General features: G+C 39.5%; 1 protein-coding gene across 2 annotated transcripts in view; it reads right to left on the bottom strand.

Annotated features, from left to right (window-relative positions):
• Positions 1–21,684, bottom strand: part of CDH6 (cadherin 6) — a 136,526-nt gene that overhangs the window by 42,350 nt on the left and 72,492 nt on the right. Inside the window, exon 2 of one of the 2 annotated variants that reach the window (XM_008053896.2) lies at positions 15,949–16,304. In XM_008053896.2, coding sequence (XP_008052087.1) covers positions 15,949–16,176 — 228 coding nt within the window. In that variant the 5' untranslated portion in view covers positions 16,177–16,304. Of the gene's footprint in view, positions 1–15,948; positions 16,491–21,684 lie in introns of those variants that run through there. The other variant, XM_021710389.1, reaches the window with a different exon arrangement.

Raw genomic sequence — 21,684 nt, 5'->3', positions numbered from 1 at the left:
GATATTATATTCTTATATGCTGACTCTTAGTATCTAAAAAGTTAAAGCTATATATCTTTATAAAACAAGTAGTTAACTATTTCTTACTCAAGTTCATAACTATCAAGCATTCTGTATGTGTGCAATAAATATTGAGTTAAATTCTTTAAACTCTCATAGTCAGGAGAGTAATAGTGAATGATTCTAGAAAAGAAGATTTGAAGTTCATTTATGAGTTTTCCATGCTTGGAAGCAGCTTAGATTGATTTTATTTTTTGAATCAGAGTCTCACTCTGTTGCCCAGGCTGGAATGCAGTGGCACGCTCATGGCCACCGCAGCCTCGACCTCCTGGGCTCAGACAATGCTTTCACCTCAGCCTTCCAAGTAACTGGAACCATAGGCTGCACCATCACACAGGCTACTTTTTTGGATTTTTTTTTTTTTTGAGTTGGAGTTTCACTTTGTCACCCAGGCTGGAGGACAGTGGCATGCTCACAGGCACTGTAGCCTCAACGTGCTGGGTTCAGGCGATCCTTCCACCTCAGCCTTCCAAGTAGCTGGAACTATAGGCATGTGCCACCATGCCTGGCTAATTTTTTGACTTATTATAGAGATGAGTTGCCCAGGCTGGTCTCGAACCCGTGGGCTCAGGCAGTCCTCTCACCTCGGCCTCCCAAAGTGCTGGGATTATAGGTGTAAGCCTTCATGCCCAGCCTCTTTTGATTTATTATAGAGACAAGGTCTTGCTATGTTGCTCAGGCTAGTCTTGAACCCCGAAGCTCAGGCAATCCTTTCACCTTGGCCTCCCAAAGTGTTGGGATTACAGACATGAACCACCATGCCTGGCTGGTTTAGATTTCAAAAGTTCTACTTCTTCTTCTGGTTTAAAGGGACTAACTTAAGTTTAAAAAATGCTTTTCTTTGAGAAGTGTCTGTTCATGTCTTCTGCCCACTTTGGAACATAAATTGTTCTACCAAAAAGACACTTGCATACGTATGTTTATTGCCCCACTGTTCACCGTAGCAAAAACATGGAACCAACCCTGCTGCCCATTGAAAGTGGACTCAATAAAGAAAATGTGGTACTTATATACAATGGAATATTATGCAGCCATAAAGAAGAACAAAATCATGGCCTTCATGTAGTTGGATGCAGTTGGAAACCATCATACTAAGTGAACTATCATAGAAAAAAGAACTGAGTACTTCAGGTTTCATAAATGGGCCCTGGACACTAGTCAGATTAGTACAAGGGTGGGATCGGTAGTCACTGGGCACTGCTAGGGAAGAGAGAGGGCCACGTGACAACACAATGTGTACCTGGTCTACTACCAGGGGCAGTGAGGGCCAATCGGAAGCCCAAACTTCACCTGGATGCAGCCTACTTATGTAGCAAAGCCTCACTGGAACCCAACAATTCTTAAAAATGAAACAGAACAAAAAACTCTTTTCTCCTCCCTCACCTCCTCTTCCTTTTATTTTAAGAGAACTAATTGGAATGATAGTGAAGAGAAATTCATAGTCTGATGGCCACACTGGAGAAAGTGTTCTCACTGGAATGCTAGTGCCATGTGCTCCTCTACCTAACTTCTAGCTCCTGAGCATTTATGCCACTATTTCACTTATCCATTATGTCTGCAATACTCCCTGCCACTTTAATATCTTAATAATGTGATCTAGGAAAAGAATATTAGACTTAACTCCATCAAAAAAACTGAACTCCAGCCTCAGATTTGGTATTCTGCTGGCAATGGCCTTCCGGTCTCCGAACCCCTCGAGATTGTTTCCTCACGTGCAAAAGGAATGATTCATGCTTAAATGCAAGAGTGGTTCTCTGGATCGCTTGAGAAGTGCTTGTACACCCGAGAGCATTTGATAAATGGGAAAGCCTGATAAAATGTGAGAAAATATTATCATTGCTCCTTATCTCACTACAAATTTTCTTCAATGCAACTCTGCTAAAAAAGAATCTGTGATGTCTCTTAGCCTGCCAGGGAGTGATTTCTCATGTGTGGTGTTCTCTTTTCTGTCTCTCCCATCCCTCACCCTCCCCTTCTTTAGGTGTTACTTGCTGGTTTGCATTGCAGTCAAGATTTTGACTGCCATGGTATTACTTAAAACTAAAGGAAGTGGCTGAGTGCGGGTTCAAGACCAGCCTGGGCAACATGGCGAGACCTTGTCTCTATAATAAATCAAAAAATCAGCTGGGTGTGGTAGCGCATGCCTATAGTTCCAGCTACCTTGAAGACTGAGGCGGAAGGATCGCCGGAGACCAGCAGGCCATCGTTGGGGTGGCCGTGAGTGTGCCACTGCACTCCAGCCTAGGCAACGGAGTGAGACTCCAGCCTAGGCAACGGAGTGAGACTCCAGCCTAGGTAATGGAGTGAGACTCCAACTCAAAAAAAAAAACACCAAAAAACTCAAGGAAGTGATGTCTAGACTGTTGAAAAGGAGATAGAACTGATTAGAGTACTGCCACACAAGTTTGCCCAAGTCAATTAATTTTCTTGATTTGATTTTAAAATTCTATTTCTCTTTAAGAGGAAAGTGGATTGGCAATCACCAAGATCATAGGTCTAATACAAGGTAAATAGACTCCCCCATCCCCTTTTTAAAAAAACATAATACATGTGGTTTGGAGGATAGATAAAGTAAGACACAAATAGTATAAGAAAGCACAGTTGAGCCTTGAACAACATGAGTTTGAACTGCATGGGTCTATTTATATTCAGATATCTTCTGCCTCTGCTGGCCCTTAGACAGCAAGACAAACTCCCCCTCTTCCTTCTCTTCTTCAACCTACACAATGTGAAGATGATGAGGATGAAGAGATGATATGCATCCACTTAATGGATAATAAATATATTTTATCATTCTCATGATTTTCTTAATAACATTTTCTGTATTCTTATTTTAAGAATACAGTACATAAAATATATAACATACAAAATATGTCTTAATCAGTAAATGTGTGTATATGCTATCGGTAGGTAGACTATTACTAGTTAAGTTTTTGGAGAGTCAAAAGTTATACATGAATTTTCAGATGGGCAGGTTGGGGTGCCCTTAATTCCTGTGTTGCTCAAGGGTCTACTCCAATGCCTTACTTAATTCTTGATGGTTAAGCTTACTTCCCGGAGTATATTTACTTTCATTGATCACCCTCTGCCCTCCCTTCCTAAAAGACCCAGACTTCAGATCAAGAAAGGAAATGAGCCAGATTCTTATGTTTCACAATTTATGAAAACAGCCTATAATGCATAACTGCATTTTTCTTTTTCTTTTTTTGAGTTGGAGTTTCACTCCGTCGCCCAGGCTGGAGTGCAGTGGCACGCTCACAGCCACCCTACCATTGACCTGCTGGGCTCTGGCGATCCTTCCACCTCAGCTTTCCAAGTAGCTGGGACTACAGGTCATGCCTGGCTAATTTTTGATTTATTGCAGAGATGAGGTCTTGCCAAGTTGCCCAGGCTGGTCTTGAACTCGCGGGTTCAGGCAATCCATTTGCCTCGAACTCCCAAAGTGCTGGGTTACAGGTTGAGCCACTAAGCCCAGCCCATAACGGTATTTTAAAGCAGAATATTCTTTGCAATCCCTCGTTCATGTGTTTCTTCTAAATTTCATTCATACGTGGTGAAAGAGTTAAGATAGATTATTTTCCAGAAATGTTTATTTTTTTCTGTGATAACTCAAAATATGTTGATTAAAAGATAGTTGGTTAAAAAGTTAGTTGTTATATAGTATTTTCCTGTCCCTGTATTATCACATTTCTCTCCATTTTGTTGTTTGTTGATTTGCTGTTGAAGCGTTGCAATCAACATTCTCAGGTCTTAACTTGACTTATCTTTTACTGAACACTGGAATCATCTGTACAATGCAGCTTCTTAGGAATTTTTGTAAAAAAGAATTTTGTTTTTCATTGGCCAACTCTCTTGCCTTTTCCTTACTTTGTTTCAAACTTTCTTCCGCTGAGATCCTAAATAAAGTCTAGTGTTATCAGCAAAAGTCTCAAGGGAACTTTTATGATATAACATTATCATAATCATTGTTATATCTTTCTTATTTTTCTTGTTTATGCATGTACAATTGTGTTGTCTTTAGTTTCTCTGCTTGGTAGCAAGGAAGCTTCAGGTTTCTTCTTTCGTATCATAAAATGTTTGTTCCCCAACCTGTTGCCAGTGGTCTGCGGGCATTCCTACCATGGGACAGATCTGGTCTTGTTGATCCCCTTACTCATCTGGCACATACGACTATCACGTCATCACTGGGAACAAACTCAAACGTCTGCCAAGTGCTGGATGGATGAATACAGTGTGGTGCATCCTTACAATGGAATATCATCCAGTCAAAGAATGAGGTACTGACAGATACTACAATGTGAGTGAACCTTGAAAACATATTCTAAGTGAAAGAAGCCAGACACAAAAGGCCAGATAGTGTGTGATTCCATCTATATGAAATGTCCAGGATAGGCAAATTCATAGACACAGGAAGTAGACTGGGGGGAGTCTAAGGCTGGAGAATTGAGGGAAAGGGAGAATGACTGATGGAAATGTTCTGAAAATAGGTTGTGGTGATGTTTGCACATCTGTGATTATGCTAAAAGCCACTGAATTACATGCTTTAAATGGACAGCTTGTATGATATATGCAAAATTCCATAAAGCTGTTTTTTAAAAAAGTCAAAAAACAAAATAAAATAAAAAATAAAATGTGGCCGTGCGTAGTGGTTCAACCTGTAATTCCAGCACTTTGAGAGGCTGAGGTGAGAGGATTGCCTGAGCCTGGGGGTTCGAGACCAGCCTGGGCAACTTGGTGAGACCTCATCTCTGCAACGGATCACAAAAACTAGCCGGGCGTGATGGTGTGCATCTGTAGTTCCAGCTACCTGGAAGGCTGAGGCGGAAGGATCACCTAAGCCCAGCAGGCAGAGGCTGCGGTGGCCGGGTGCATGCCACTGCACTCCATCATGGGTGACAAGAGTGAGACTCCAACTCAAAAAAATAAAAAAATAAAATGTTTGTGCATTTAGTATAAAATTTCTTTAGGTAGTTTCCAAGAAGGACTTTCATGAATATGTTTACTATCTAATATAGCTTTGAATTTTAAACTTTGATTTTCAGTTGTCAACCCAATGACACAAAGCACTGTCAATGATATCCATATCAAACCCCTGCAATTAATCAATCGGAAAGCATGTCAATATGGGGACTACAGTTAATATGGTAATTATTTCACAGCATATATGCATATTAAAACATCACATTGTACACCTTAAATATATACAACTTTAATTTGTCAATTGTACCTCAATAAAGCTGGAAATAATTGGGAGGCAGCTTTTGGATAACAGGGTGGAGTTTTATATTTTGTGTCAATGTAGCTTAATTCAAGTTAGTATTTGGCTGTTTCCATGTGCAAAATCTGTGTTAGGCACCATTGAGGATATAAAGATGAGTAAGACATGCAGTCTAAGGTTTTGCAAAGTTTACAAAGATACAAGCATTCAAATACTTTAAATTCAATATTTAAAGTACTAATTGAAGGAGCAGGAGTGGGCCCCAAGACAAAACACCAGTCAATATATTTAAGGTCAGAGTTCAACTTAAAGAAGAAATTAATTATTTTGCTCTTAAAAAGGTGAAACAAGCTGGGCTTGGTGGCTCAGCCTGTAATCCCACGCCTTTGGGAGGCTGAGGTGAGTGGATTGCCTGAGCCCGCGGGTTCGGGACCCGCCTGGGCAGGCGAAACCTCATCTCTACAATAAATCAAAAAATTAGCCGGGCATGGTAGCGCGCGCCTGTAATTCTGGCTACTTGGAAGGCTGAGGCAGAAGGATCGCCGGAGCCCAGCAGGTCGAGGCTGTGGTGGCCGGAAGTGGCCACTGCACTCCAGTCTGGGCAACAGAGTGAGATTTCCAACTCAAAAAAAAAAAAAAAAAAAAGGTGAAACATTCAGTGTAATTAAATGATGAAATCAACAGTAATTTTCTCACAATAAAACTTTGGTTCAATAACATAAGGAGACTACAATATTCATTCTACTTTAACTATAATCACAGTTCTAACTTAAGATCTTATTATACCTCAAGTGAAAGAATCATTTTTCGAATTGTTGGGCACCTTAAACTTTTTTGTTGAAAAGAAACAAGACCTGACCAGATTCTAACTTTTCACAGCAACTGAAATAATATAAACTCTAAACTGTAGGGTAAGGTGATATTTTCAAATGAAATGATAAATAGCTTTAAATTAAAGAGAATATACAAAAGTTACCAGGATCATTAAATAATATGAGGTATAACGTGCATTTTATTTTTCTTTGGGTTGGGATAATAAGGGCAAGTTCATATTTTTACGTCGACTGAGTGCCCCGAATTGCTGGCTATGAGTCATACGCAGCTGCCTTTGCTGCTTGGCACCATCTGGCTCATAAAACGACTTCACAGCACTGAACACTAATGGAATCAACTGTTCACCTCTGGTTTCTTCTCTTCATTCTTCCTGTTCTTTGAAGGCACACTTCATAGCAGGGCGCCTTCTCTAGGTTACTTACTAGTAAGTGCTAGGCCAGGCCCTGTTCTAAGCTCTTTCTGTATATTAATTTATTTAATCCTCACCTCAGTAATTTTATGACTCCCCTCCTTTATCACCTGAGGAAATGAGGGGGCAGAGGGAAGTTAAATAACTTGCTTAATATTACACAGATAGCCAGGAGTGCAGCTGAAATTCAAACATTCCATCAATGCTAGTAACTTGCACTCTCTAGTGAATAATTGCTGAATGAATGAAAAACATTTTCTCTCCAAATCTATTTGGAAAATGCCGTAGCTAACATAACTTATTCAATGCCTTCTTAACTCCAATCTCCATTCCCTCTAGTTGGCATTAAATCCTACATTCAGCATGATATTTCAAGCTTTTTGTTATGCCCTCAAAACTGCCCTCAAGTCCTTTGAAACACGCCAACTCACCTAAATATTTATTCGTATCTTTCACACATATATAGATTTTAATCTTTTAAAATGCCTGTTTTTTGTGCATTATATATTCTTTGTGGATGGAAAACTGGAAAAAACTATAAATATTTTCCCTGTGAAATATTTTACTGCTTTTCTTCTTATTCCAGGTCATATAATTTTAAATTTGATTCCTTATATTGGCCTTTGAGAATACCTGTTACTTTTACTTATTTATCGATAATGGCAATAAAAACGTCTCTTTCTTATTCTCTTATGGGGAATTCTGTACTTCCTTTGGCTCTCTTCTCCAATTCTGGATGGAGAGATAGGTTTGTGGAGAATACTGACACATTTACCATGCTCATGAGGATTATATTTCATTGTCATCTTGATAACTGGCAACAAAGGGCTTGTAGGAAGGTGGAGTTTGTTGCCAGTAGTCTTTACCTGCACAAAAGAGTTGCCTCTTTGAGGCTCCAGGGGCACTTTAACTTAATCTATAGATTTGATGAAGGCCATCAGAGGAAGGACCCTTCACCAAAAACCTGTTTATTTTTAGCAAAAGGTAGGTGGAACATAAGGAAGGCATTAAAAAATTTTGGCTAAGGAGGTGAGGGGCTAGAAAAGTTAAACTTATAATTCTGATTATAGTTTATTCTTGGCTTTTCATAAAAATGGAAATGAAAAACAAACAAACAAAAAAACAAACCTAGTGGTTTAAGAATCTACAGATGGCAGTAGTGGGAAACTGCCAAGGGAGGGGGGGAGGAGCGGGGAGGGGTGCACACTTCATCAATAAGGGTACCAGATCTAATACCACGTGAAGCAGGGACCAAAGTGAGGCCCAAACTTTACCTGTACAATGACCATTTGTATACCTAACCCTGAATTGCACCCTATATCTTTCAAGTAAAAAATAAATAAATATATAAAAGAAACTATTGATGGCTGATTACAAGATGCCAGGGGTTTGTTTGAAATAAAATTTCATCAAAATTACAACAGGGGATTTTTATTTTAAAAGTGTGAACTAGGGCTGGGCTTGGTGGCTCAACCTGTAATCCCAGCACTTTGGGAGGCCGAGGTGAGTGGATTGCCTGAGACCACGGGTTCGGGACCAGCCCAGGCAACTTGGCGAGACCAGTCAAAAATTAGTCAGGTGTGGTAGCACACGCCTGTAGTTCCAGCTACTTGGAAGGCTGAGGCAGAAGGATCCCCAGAGCCCAGTGGGGTGGGATGCTGGGGTGGCCGTGAGTGTGCCACTGCACTCCAACCTGGGCGACGGAGTAAGACTCCAACTCAAAAAAAAAAAAAAAAGGTAAATTAGGATGGTGGCATTCTGCATATTTATATTTCCATCTGCTATGGTGGATACATAATATGACAAAAAGGAAGAACTTCAGGGCAAATCAAGTGTTTACATGGTTTTCTAATAGTTATGGTAATCCATAAAGAAATATGTAGCAACGCTTGTGGAACAGAGTCCAGATTTTTCATAATGAGCGTGGAAAGTCTCTCTAACCTCTACCTCTGTTTAATTTGTGGAGTGTGAGGATAATACAGTTGCCGCGGGAACAAAAACAACCTGAACCCTCCACTCTTTTTTTGACCCTGATCTCCATTTTGCTCAGCAAGTTGGGGTCAAGCAGGAGGCTATCGGATTCCACCGGCATCAAGAGATGGAGGTTGGAGGATTCGGGATAGGGTCCCTGTTTGTCTTTCTGTATATCACTCTGTTTCTGAGTTCTGGCCCGTGGAACAGTTGCCTTTGGGTTTATGACCAAGGTCAGACATTCTCACTTTTCTGCTTTCCGAGAGCTACTGTGCATTCAGAGACGTTTAAGAGCCAGAACATTGCTGCTATACAAGACATTTGCTTAGCATCAAATAGCAAATTGAAGCTTTTGTTATTATGAAAGTGAAATTAGTTGGTCCACTGTGGAAACAGAATGAGGATTATTGCCAACAATGGCTGGTGGGAAGTTACTTCTTGAAACATTAAGAGAAAGTGTGTGCACTTTCTCTTAAATACACCAACCAGTTGAAATGTAAAAATGCTAAATGGCTGAGCATTAAATTTAAATGATGAAGAAAGATGTGCCCAAGGCACTTGCCCTGACTCAGGCACAAAAGATTATTGCAGATCGTTGAACCAGAACCGAAGTTTGGAGAAGGTTATCAAGGGGAAGAAGAAGACACTTTCAAAAAAATCACAATGACCAAAAAGATCTCTAATTGCATATCTAATTTTAAAATGCTCACATATAACTACTTTGAATATCACCGATGTGTTCTGGAAATTAAAATCAAGAAAAAGTAAAGGAACATGCATAATAATTATGCAAACACATCGGCATAGCTCTTTAAAAGCAGTCTTTTTTTTTTTAAATTCTTTTTCTCTCTACTCGTGGATTTCACACAATAGATTCTCAGTAGATATTTGCGGAATTGAGAAGAATGCACTCACTGAACATCAAAGCATGTTCTGGGGTGTTTTTTTTTTTTTCATTTGTGCCTTGAAATGGCTCTGCAAAGTTGTGACATATGGGAGGGGATATAACTGAGTAGGTAGGTAGCCATCAGACAGTAGAGTCTGACTCTCAAGAGTCCTAGCAGCGTGAGACCTTGGGCTGAAATACTTGACTGCTCTGAGCCTTGGTTTATTCATCTGTAAAACAGGGATAGAAACAATACATGTGCTTTAGGGTTGCTGTGAGGAGCCAATAACATAACACACTTGAAGCACTTAGCACAATGTCTGGGCAAAGTAATGCTTGGTAAATATTAGCTATGATGATGCTTTAATGGGATGCTGCTATTTGAAGTGACAAGTGTTCAGTGACTCTGAATCACCCATCAAATTAGTGGCAGGAGGTTTCTACATTTCAGCTTAAGCTTTTTCAGGGAAAAAAAAAATTAACAAAGCAATATTTTAGCAACAGCATCTTTTAAGTGACTTTTCAGAATGGATAAAATATTGCTTCATGTTTACTAATTTGGATCATGTAATTATAGGAACAAATAATTGCCCATCCCTAATTTTAAAGGTGTATATGGCTGACAACTTTTATTTTTATGGGCTGTTAAAACATTACTGTCTAATTATCTTGAGAAGAGTGGCTTCGTTGAATTGAACAGACATTAATTTTAAAGTCTCCAGAGAAAAGCATATTAGGAAGACCTGTATGTTAGAGCTGCTAATAGAGCCCAAATTTTCATGATATTTAAAAAGACACAGCCCATCAATTTTTTTTGAAAACCCCCCAAAAGAGACCATTACCAACTTCCAAAAAGCTAACATTGGAAAATACCTATGAAAGTAAGCAGTTTATTAAATTTCATAAAAACAGATTTTTCTGGCATGCTACTAAAAGTAGAAGCATCTTGAATTCCACTAATGGAGGTTTATCTGGGGATAAAAACCATCATGGAAAATAAAATGGAGGAAAGAGGAAGTAAGCTGTGAGCTGTTTAATAATATGTGAGAAATTTTTTTTACCTAAAATTAGTCATAATTCTGAGGGGTGTGTGTGTGTGTGTGTGTGTGTGTGTGTGTTTCTCACCCTGTCACCCAGGCTGGACACGATCACGGCTCACTGCAGCCTCAATTTCCTGGGTTTAGGTGATGCTTTCGCCTCAGCCTCCCAAGTAGCTGGGACTACAGGTGCAGAACACCATGCCCAGCTAATTTTTTACATTTTTTGTAGAGGTGAGGACTTGCTGGGTTGCCCAGCCTGGTCTTAAATTCCTGCACTCCCAAAGTGTTAGGATTACAGGCATGAGCCACTGCACCCGGCCAATTCTGAGATTTTTAAATAAATTAATCTTTGTATTAATGAATGCCCATGTCTTCAAAGTCAAATCTATGTCTATATCTCCTTATGTTCTTTTTTTCTTGTGGAACATAATCTTAAGCTACAGATATCAATTATCATCAAGAAATCACTACATTTTGTAAAGCTGTCTTGAGGGATGTGTGGAATCTTTGAAAATGGCGAATGACAGCGCTTCCCTCTATTTTTCTATTAAGTTTACGCAAGCCAAGGATAACCCCAGTGGATTTAGTACAAAAATCAAATACTCTTTCCTTTAGCCCCTGACAAGAAAATATGTACCTCTTGGTGTTGTTCGTGTCGATGTGAGAGGACCCTTTCACGCTCCCGGTTGTTCAATCTTTCAATCTCTGACTCTTTGAACCTCTCTGGCTTTCTCTGCTTTGGCTTCTGCATCCAATTAACTGGAAGGTCCTGGCAATTCTCCCTCTGCAGTTAAGCTAACATCTGTTCTGCCTCTAAGATGAAGTTCAAACATCTAGGAAGCTCTGCTGAACCCAAAGCTTGGTTGGCCCCTCTCCTTTATATTTTGATAGCACTTCGTGGATGGCTATTTTATCACTGAACTTAACTACATTTTGTTATCACGATTGGCAATAATCACCTCCTAAGACAGTACTCAAATTTGGCAGCATGATAGTATCAGAAATAATTAATTTTTTTTTTTGAGTCAGGGTCTCACTATGTTGCCCAGGCTGGAGTGCAGTGGCATGATCACGACTCACCGCAGCCTCGACCTCCTGGGCTCAGGTGATCATTCTGTCTCCACCTCCGGAGTAGCTGGGACTACTACAGGCACATGCCACCACACCCGACTAATTTTTCTATTTTTTTGTAGAGATAAGGTCTTGCTATGTTGCCAAGGCTGGTCTTGAACTCCTGGTCTCAAGCGATCCTCCCTTTTGGCATTGTAAAGTGCTGAGATTACAGGCGTCTGACCCAAAATACTTAATTAAAGATCAACTAAATCGGTAACTCCAGGGAGTTGAGACCCAGGCAAGGTATTTTTTTAAAAAAAGCACTTCTCAAATGTTAATGTGCATACAATTCACCTGGGGATGTTGTTAAAATGCAGATTCTGATCTGAGGTGGGGCCCGAGATCTTGCATTTCCAACAAGCTCCCTGGTGACACATGCTACTTGCTACTTGCTACTTGTGCTAAAACAGTTCAAAGTTGCCCCTAGATGGTCATATGTTTTACAAAAACATTGTATCCTCTCTGTTTCTATGTCCATATGTCATAAACAACCAAACCAGGACCGCTTACATCTCCCTGTTCCCCTTACCTGCCACCACCATCTTAGGTGAGTCAAAGTGTTGACATTTTTCTCACAAATCAGTATTAGGCTCATCACCATTTCAATGATAATTGGCCTTCAATACTTTTAGTCTCAGTAAGCCCATCTCTTCCCAACCCTGCCTGGTTCGTGTTTCTGCATGCATCTCACTGGCAACACAGCAGAAGGCTGAGGGATGTTAAAAGGAGAAGGAATGTTTCGCTGCCCGTTGCTTCGGCTTCCGTTTTAAAATACAATCTTGTCTAATCACTTCATTGCCACTCCAGCCCATGGACTCCCTTTTGGCTGCTGTGACCTCACATGACCGTCCCTTTTTCTCTTTCCTACACCCGAAAGCCCTTTCTTCCCCACACCTATTCTCACATTTTTCTCACTGCATCACAGTGACGGCCATCCCCTTGATTTACCTATTCTCACATTTTTCTCACTGCATCACAGTGACGGCCATCCCCTTGATTTACCTATTCTCACATTTTTCTCACTGCATCACAGTGACGGCCATCCCCTTGATTTACTCCAAAATAATCTGAACAAATCGACACATAGATTAACAGATGGTAATAATGTACAATTGTCTTTCTTCTACTTGAAGTGTTATTTGCTTAACGGCATTACTTTTCCTCAGTTAGTGCTTCTATCCTTCCATGTACAGGTCAATCTTTGCAGTTTTAGATACCCACAAGTAATTTCTACCTAGTAGGGTCAATAGCACGATTGAAAGGTCTGTTAGCCTTTGGACACCTTTATAGGTCAACCTAACTACAGTTCCATGGTTCCCAGCGTGTTCACTGAGGCAGCCTGGGGTGGAGCCGCGAACTCATCAGAAAATATTTTAAAACTTGGAAGGAACTACAGCAACACCTGACCTCTGTCAGACACGCTGAGAATTACAAGCTCGAGGCAGTTCACAGTTTCAACAGTAGGTGGCGCTGCGTTCCTTTCGATGATGTCATCTATTTCTAAAACAGGGTTTTCAGTAGTGGCCCTGCTTAAAAGCAATTACAGTGCAAAAATCAATGTGGATAAGGAAACAAGAGGGGCAGTACCCTATCTGATTGAGAAATTGTGTGGCGCCCAATAGATGCACACATTCCATTTGTAAATAACTGTGGTGAAGAGTGAAATAAAATTTTTTTTCTGTTAATGTATGTGTATTATTTTTCAAACGGTTACTAAGTTATTACAACAGAAGGTACTTATAAGTTGTTTGAGCCTATTTTATACATGGAACAGTTAAGTATTCTTTTCAGTCTAAGGGCACCATGAAAAGAGCTCTATGAACCAAGAAAGTTTTGAAACCTCTGCTCTAATCTAAAGGTTTCTTTCCCCCAGAAGTTTCCTGACCTAGTGAATTAGGATAATCACATCAGGTGTCTGTTTTAGTCTAAGTCAGTTAAAGGTGGACCAACTTGTTGCCACAATTAGGAACAAACCCATTTTTTTTCTTCTTTATAAAAAATGTATCTTTTTTCTGTTTTTAATTGTGGTTAAAAAAAAAACAACATGACCCATTGTAGTCTAATTCTTTTGTCCGTTGCTGTCATGTGACTTCAAAGGTGGATTTGGGCAAATGAGAACATCCTTTGCACATGTCTGATACAGCAAAGCCAGCAACAATGATAGCTTCAATGATTGCCTGTGACTTTTTTCCCCCCAGCTAATATTCTCTCATGTGTTCTAACTTCAAGGAGGAGAGGGAAGGGCAGCAGGGAAGGGCAGCTGATGAGGTAGGGACATTTATCTAACTGCCAATAAAACACCCAAATCCAACTAATCTAATCAAAGCTGCGGTTGTGAAGGGATTTTTGCCACTATTCTCTATGTTTTCCACCGAGAGATTTGTTAATTACTTCATTTCACTTCTGCAGTGATATAAAAGTCAATATTCTGCTTCAATGCCTTACACATAGATTTAACAGACCATAAACAATGGATTTTTTTGGAACCAATAATAGTAATCTTATGCACCTACAATGCATCAACCACTAGTGCCTTTCTCACTTAAACTACACTGCAACTCCACCAGGTAGACATTGCTGGTATGCGTTTTCTAGATGAAGAAACCAAAGCTTAGAAAGGTTAACAACCTGCCCTGGGTCACATAACTGGCAACTGGCAGCACAGAAATGCATTCTTGCATCTACTTGAGTCCACAGCTTGTAACTTTTCCCCAATGGAAATATTACCTCTCACAATTATAACTGTAAAGCCGATTCTTAGGCGGTTTTATCCACTGCTGCTTTGACTATCTTGAAACATCCTAGCCTTCCTTTAAGAATATGTGGTGTTTAATGGATGTAAAATGGCATCACAATTCGAGAAGAAAAGTGGAAAGGAAAAAGGGGATCTATCATTTAGAATGAGCATTTTTAAAAACATAATCTTCTATGGCAAGAATGCAATTTGTGTTATGAAAAGTACAGATTTTAAGATGATTATTATTGTTTTTTACACCATCACCCTGTTCATGTAGTATTATTCACATTTCACAAAGGAAATGGAGTGAGTACATGCCAGTGAACTGTCTTTATTCAGTAGTCACACGGCGTGTGAGTTTCACAGCAAATACATGGCCAGGTCCTTGGGGATCTGTGTTGATGTTCACCCCTTCACTGAATACTTCCTCTCCTACTTTACTCCACATTAATAATTCACTTCATTGGAACACTGCCTGGTTACCCCAGCCCAAGCCATGGACGACTTGCCTTCATTTACGGTGGCAAAGTGAATATTTGCAAATGGTTATGCAGGGCTATTTGATCAAAGATTGACGTGTGAACATGCAACCCTGGGAATCTACAAAATAGATGTTAATTGTATGCTATCCAAATAGAGATGTTTTAAAATCATCACTGCAATCATAAATGGGAGCATCTTATCAGGTATATCTTATGTTCATTCTCAGCGTGCTTATGAAGGAATGTATGACAATGATTTTTATTTTTTATTTATTTATTTTTTTATACCCTAACCCTAAGACAATGATTTTTAAAAGTTGATACTACGTTATGAGACACAGAGTCTACAAAGTACAAACCTGCAACCCTGTTTTTCCTTTGACATCTTTTCAGTATGCAAATATTCTGCATCAAGAATGTAGCTGGCGATAAAATTCCAGGGAAACTCATGATGACAGTCTAAACAAGCTGTTTCCCTGACTCAGCTCCAGTAATCTGTTAGGGCTATAGCAGCCCTGCTTCCTCACTTTACTTTGTGGAGTCAGTAAAATGGTCAGATGATATTTGGAAACGGCACCTTTGTATAAACATTTTTCTCTTTTGTAAGCCTTGGCACAATTAAATTACAAGATTTTGAAATGCCTGGTTCTTGCCAATCATTTGAGGTAAGACTAAACAGCAGTAGTAGCAAGAGCAACCGAGTCCAAGGCAGTTTTGACAGCAAAGAGCACGGATGGTGCCGTAGGTGGCAGAGTAAGAAACAGTTAACTAGGACTTGGCCAAAGGACTCTAGCTTAGAATGTTTGCTTTCAGCATGAGAAAAGAGAACCTTCTTCTCCTCACAGCTTAATCTCTCTATTCCTATTTTTAATACACTCTATTCTATAGAATAGCTGGACCACATTTTTCAAGCTAAAGTAAAAATTAAAGGATTTATGATAATCCTATGTGGATGGTTGTGGGCGTTTCATTTTCAACTGGAGCATTTCTCTCTTTGTTGCAGCACGAACATCTCTCAGCTTCTTGCTACAGTCTTCTTTCCGAAACTACTCAAGTGGAAATAAAAAAAAAAGTCTTACCAGATAGCAACAGTTTTTACCGTCTGGGGGAGTAGTTCACATCCTCCCCGTCTATTTATTAGAAGTGACTTCTTGAGGCTTTTAAACCCAGAACGTCAAAGCACCCAAAGGATTCCTACCTTGCCCACATACTGATAATCGGATCCTGTGTATTCCTCCAGGAGAAAGAACTGATTCCACATCCAGCTCCTTTTTGAACGGCTCAGCTCATTTTTGCTGTTTCCAGAGAGCTCCAGGGCTCTTTTCTTTGCTGGGAAACCACTAGTCCTCTTAGATAACGGAGTTGAGAAAGTTGGGTAGGGCTGACCAACCCAAAAGAGCAGCAAGAAGTACCGGTAAGTTCTCATTCTGATGGCACCGTCGAGTCTCTGCAGAGGGAGCCCCCTTCTCCTGGAAGTGCTTCTCTCACCGCACTGTATCCAGCCTCATTCCTCTTTCCTTTCTTAATGTTCTTTGCTTGGCTCTCAGAGGATATCTGGAAAGAATAATAACATATCAAGCATTTTTAGAGATGCTTAAAATTCAGTGTTAGAGCAAATAGGCTGGAAAAAGAGGACAGGAATCTGAATCGCAAGACAACAACAAAAAGTTGACTATCGATTTTGAAATGAGGGAGAAGATCTTCCAAGATATGCTAAACGGAAGGCATGTGCTGGGGAGGAAGCTGCTGTTTCCTTTTCCTTTTTCTATCACTTAAACATCCTATTTTAAGTAAAAATGTTGCTGTAGGGTCAACATGACAGAATGGATTACCTCACTATTCTTTAACCTTGGCATATGGGGGCTGAGATCTGGTGAGAAGAAACGAATTTGAGTTTCTGATTCTATTTGCATGTTTATCCTCATGAACGAGTCTAAGGCAAAGACTATCACAGACCATTTGGATTCAATGGAAAGTGGATAATGTTGAAACTTTGCTGGAATATATTGAGTCCAGGTGATATGCCAGCAGGAGTCAAGACAGAGCCTGTTCTGCAGACCTGGCTACAGAGATGTGCTGTGATGGGACCGTCAGGTCAAATGAGGTTGGAAAATATCACATGCCTTCTCTCTGGAGTGCACATTTGCATATTGTAAGTGTCCGAAGTGTAGCTTTTAAAGTGATATTTTGCAACAACAAAGATAAGCCTGTATGTATTTAATCTAGCATTTGCCAAACTTGACCAGAAAACTTTTTCCCCCCTCAGATGATCTAATAACACTAGGGGATGGGTGATTAAACAATGTATGGAATTTGTATTTAATAGACTACAAGAATTAAATGAGCAGTTATATTAAAAATCTTTAGGAAATCCTGAGCTTTTATCTTTATATTTTACTTGTATCATAAACAATCAAGCATACTTCTACACTGTTGGTGGGAGTGTAAACTAGTACAGCCTCTGTGGAAAACAATGTGGAGATTCCTAAAAGATCTAAAAATCAACCTCCCATATTACCTTGCAATCCCCCTACTAGGAATATACCCGGAGGAATTCATCATTCTATGAAAAAGATACCTGCACATGTATGTTTATTGCAGCATTATTTACAATAGCAAAAACATGAAACCAACCATGCTGCCCATTGAAAGAGGACTGGATAAAAAAAGTGTGGTACATATACACAATGGAATGTGACGCAGCCATAAAGAAGGACAAAATTATGAACTTCGCAGCAACTTGGATGGACTTAGAGGCTATAATACTGAGTGATCTATCACAGAAAAGAACCGAGTATCACATGTTTTGACTCATAAGTGGACCTTGAACAACTATGGTAATACTATAAAAAAGGGATTGGCAGTAGTGGGAAACCCAGGGAAGAGAGAGGCACACCTCATCAACAAGGGTAACTGCATAATGAACATTTGTATATCTAACCCTGAATTGCACCCTGGATATTTAAAATAAAAAATAAATTAAAAAGAAAAGCACATCATATCACATTTATATTTGTTAAAACCGGAAAATTGCAGTTTCTTCATAACTTTTACAGATGCATCAAATATATCTCAGTACCATAGTGAGGGCCATCAAATGTAAGATCTTCAGAAAAGTCAGCTGTTGTACTTGCGGGTAAGAATTTTCCATGACAAATATTAATTTTCAAAAGCACAACCCACCATTTAAAAAAATCCTGGGGTCAGACTGGTTGGCAAAGGTGTCGCAAACTGGTTTACTAGTTTATACAATTAACATCATATATGCCAATATCTGCTTTTTAAATGTTTCCATATTTAAAAAACAATAAATCATTATTCCTTTATCTATTTGATATAGAAAAAATATTTTCTTAAATAATGCTAACAAGAGCAATAAAAAGGAAGTGTTTTGCAATGTAGAACTCAACAGTAACTGAACTGGTACATTTACTCTAAACCACGCAGATAAAGAAATAAGTTTCAGGTAATCTGATTAGTAATTTTTTTCTCTACATCAGAAAAGATTGATTCATTTGCTTCTTATTATTCTACCAGGTCAATGTATATGTGACCGGGTTTTTCTGATTTCTTTTTTATCCTAGCAGTGAGTAATTATAGCCACCTAACATGTGGCTTGGTGAAAGCTTTCTACTGAAAGATAAGTGAAATATTTCATAGCATTCAGCATTTTAAACCTTTATTATTATGCATCTTCTTGACAGCAGGCTGAGGAAGTTGAAAATTCCACAGGTAAGTAAATTAGTACTGTGACAATTAGTCATACTGGAAAAATGCCGGGCAACAGAATACTCGTCATTATACAGCTTTGGTACAGGTGCGGAATGACTGACGATCAATTAAGAAAGGATGATTCTTCTCTCTCCTCATGGATGGTGTGTAAAGGGGACCAGGAGGCCATATGGAGAAAAGCCCTCTGAAGATATCTATTCGTTTTTTAGCAGTAGAGATTGCACTGAGGTTGATTCCGTGGAAATTACATTTTTCTTAATTTCTCACATTCTCCATTATTTGCAAAGACAAATCCTGCAGTGAGGAATTACAGGACTGTGGCTGCACCCCGTGAGCGACCCACAGCACTGGCAGGAAAGAGGGAAGCGGAGAATGGAGGTGTCAGCTATTTAAAAGGCAGATTCCTAAAGGCCATTTTAAAGAAGAATCGATCCCTGTGGGTGTTGTGTGCAAACTCTACAAGCTGTTGTCACTTGAATATTAAATATTAGTTCTTTTTAATATCACAGATACCAAAATGTCAAGTATTTCATTTTTTTCTTAGTTGGCAATGAGCTTTTCAAGTGATAAAAGTTTAAGCAGTATTTCCAAGTAAGCTATAACATCTGGTTTTTGCTATAACCCAGTTCTTTTTGTATCAACATGACAGGATATGTCCTTATTAAAAAACCTAAATGAGCAAAATTGGATTACTATGATTCACTCATATTTGATGTTAGCTTTTTTAGAGGGATAGATTTCTCTGTGAAATTATATATATATTTCAAACTCTCTAAACTGTTGAACATCTGACTTATCAATTCTCATTTAGTGCTTCTTAATAGGCAAAGTTGCATAGAGGTTAAAATCATCAAGATTAGAGACAGACTGGGTTTAAATTGTTTAATCTCACTGTACCTCAGTTTCTTCTTTTGTAAATGAGGATAATTATAGTATCTGCCTTACAGTATGTTTTAAGAATTAAATGAGGCATTAAGTGCAAATCACTTAGAACAAATAGTGCCTGGTTTTTGTAAGGTATTAATAAGTATCAGCTACTGTAACTACTAATTATTATTGTTGCTCCTATTTGAACTGTACGAGTCTGCAGAAGATAGTATAGTCCCTCTTAGGTCTTGATACTTTTTATTGATTGGAAAATATCTCCAAGCAAGTCAAAATTCTCTGAAAATGAAACAACAGAAGCACTTTAAAAATCAGATTTAATTTATATACGGGTTGTTTTCTTTTGTGTGGATTTCAATTTCACATTCAACAGTAATGGTGTAGAAAGAGAAATCAGGGGTGCTGTGTGCCTTATCACCACTGCTTGCGTGAAGCCGAGGAATATGGGCAAAAAGAAAGTTAATTGGAGGATGGACCTATTAATAGAATCGATGTATTTTTTTCTATTTTATTATGTTAAGTTTTATTCAGGTGAAAAAAAATCAGACTTGCTTCAACTCAGTAATTTTGCCTTAGTAAAAAATTTACTGGTAATTAACATACTGCCATTATTCTAATGTTATATTAGATAAGAACTTGATAAGTTAAAATAAATGATATCTGCTATGGCTTGAATATCTGCCTCCTCCAAAACTCATGTGGAAATTTAATCCCTATGTGGCAGTATTAAAAGGTGGGCCTATAAGAGGTGATTGGGTCATAAGGGCTCTGCCCTCATGAATGGATTAATGGGTTATCTCCGGAGAAGGAATGATGACTTTATGAGACAAGGGAGAGAGACATTAGTACATGTTGGCATTTCAGTCCTCTCGCCATGTGATACCCTGCACTGCCTCAGGCTTTGCAGAGAGTCCCATCAGCAAGAAGGCTCTCACTAGATCCGGCCCCTTGACCTTGGATTTCTCAGCCTCCTCAGCTGTAAGAAATACATTCTTTTTCCTTATACTCAGTTTCAGGCATTATGTTATTAGCAACCGAAAACAAACATAATGTCCATAGTTTAGATGTTACTTAATTTAAAAACATAACATGGGAAAAAAATTAGCATGCTCCAAGCATGGTCCTAAATGCAAAGAAACAGGATTCTTTTATTTTGTTATTATTATTATTATTTGAGTTGGAGTCTCACTCTGTCGCCCAGGCTGGAGTGCGGTGGCATGCTCACTGCCACTGCAGCCTCGACCTGCTCCTGGGCTCAGGCCGTCCTTCCGCCTCAGACTTCCAAGTAGCTAGAACTGCTAGAACTGCAGACATATGCCATCATGCCCGGCTAACTTTTGTGATTTATTGTAGCGACGAGGTCTCACTAAGTTACCTAGGCTGGTCTCGAATCCCTGGGATCAGGCGAACCTCTCGCCTCAGCCTCCCAAAGTGCTGGGATTACAGGCTGTGCCACCGGGCCCGGCCAGAAACAGGATTCTAAAGGTGTTGAATGTGTTCAAGTGAAGAAAGGGCCCAAGAGTCCAGAAGTAGCGCAACTTGGAGAAATGTAAGAAGCTGTTGATCGCGCAACAAACTCAAGAGAATCGTATGGCAAGTAGTGAGAGAGGAGATAGCACCTGGTTAGGCAGACAGAGAGGGGCGGTCTTGAGAAGACTTGACACTTTCGGGAACGCCCCCTGTACCACCCCGGATTATATAATTGTGAGCTGGAAGTGTGACTAGTGTGGTTAAGAACATCCTTTCAATCCAGGATGTTTTGCTTGAAGGGACCTTTTTGCTACTTAGACACAGGTTCAGTAGCTTAACTACATGTCCTATCTTGACCTTAGTTTGTTATAATATCATTAACATATCATTTGCATTGCCATTTTACCAGCCCCCCCCCCCCCGCAGTTTTCTTTTCTGTGGTACTTATGGGTAATATTCAAGATGGAGTAACTTTGGTCGAGGACCCGCATGAGCAGTAAGGATTGGGTCTCAGGAAGTAAAGGGGCAGATGAGCTATAAATGAGAGAAACACCTCCAGAAAAGATAAGATAAAACACACACACACACACACACACACACACACACACTCCTACACACACACACACACACACACACACACACTCCTATACACACACACACACACACACACACACACACACACACACACACACACTCCTAACAGCAGATAACCCACTCTGGGCCCCCTCTTGTTTTCTAGAAAGCTTTGTTGCTTAATAAACTCCTTCTTTCACTTATCCTTTGAATGTCTACGTTTCTTAATCTCGGTCGTGGCACAAGAACCTGAGGTTGCTGGCTTAAGCTGACA

Source organism: Carlito syrichta, unplaced genomic scaffold, assembly GCF_000164805.1.
Source record: "Carlito syrichta isolate Samal-C Ts95f unplaced genomic scaffold, Tarsius_syrichta-2.0.1 Scaffold288841, whole genome shotgun sequence".
Lineage (NCBI taxonomy): Eukaryota > Metazoa > Chordata > Mammalia > Primates > Tarsiidae > Carlito > Carlito syrichta.
The sequence above is the reverse complement of the archived record's forward strand: the minus strand, read 5'-3'. Positions and strand labels throughout refer to the sequence as shown.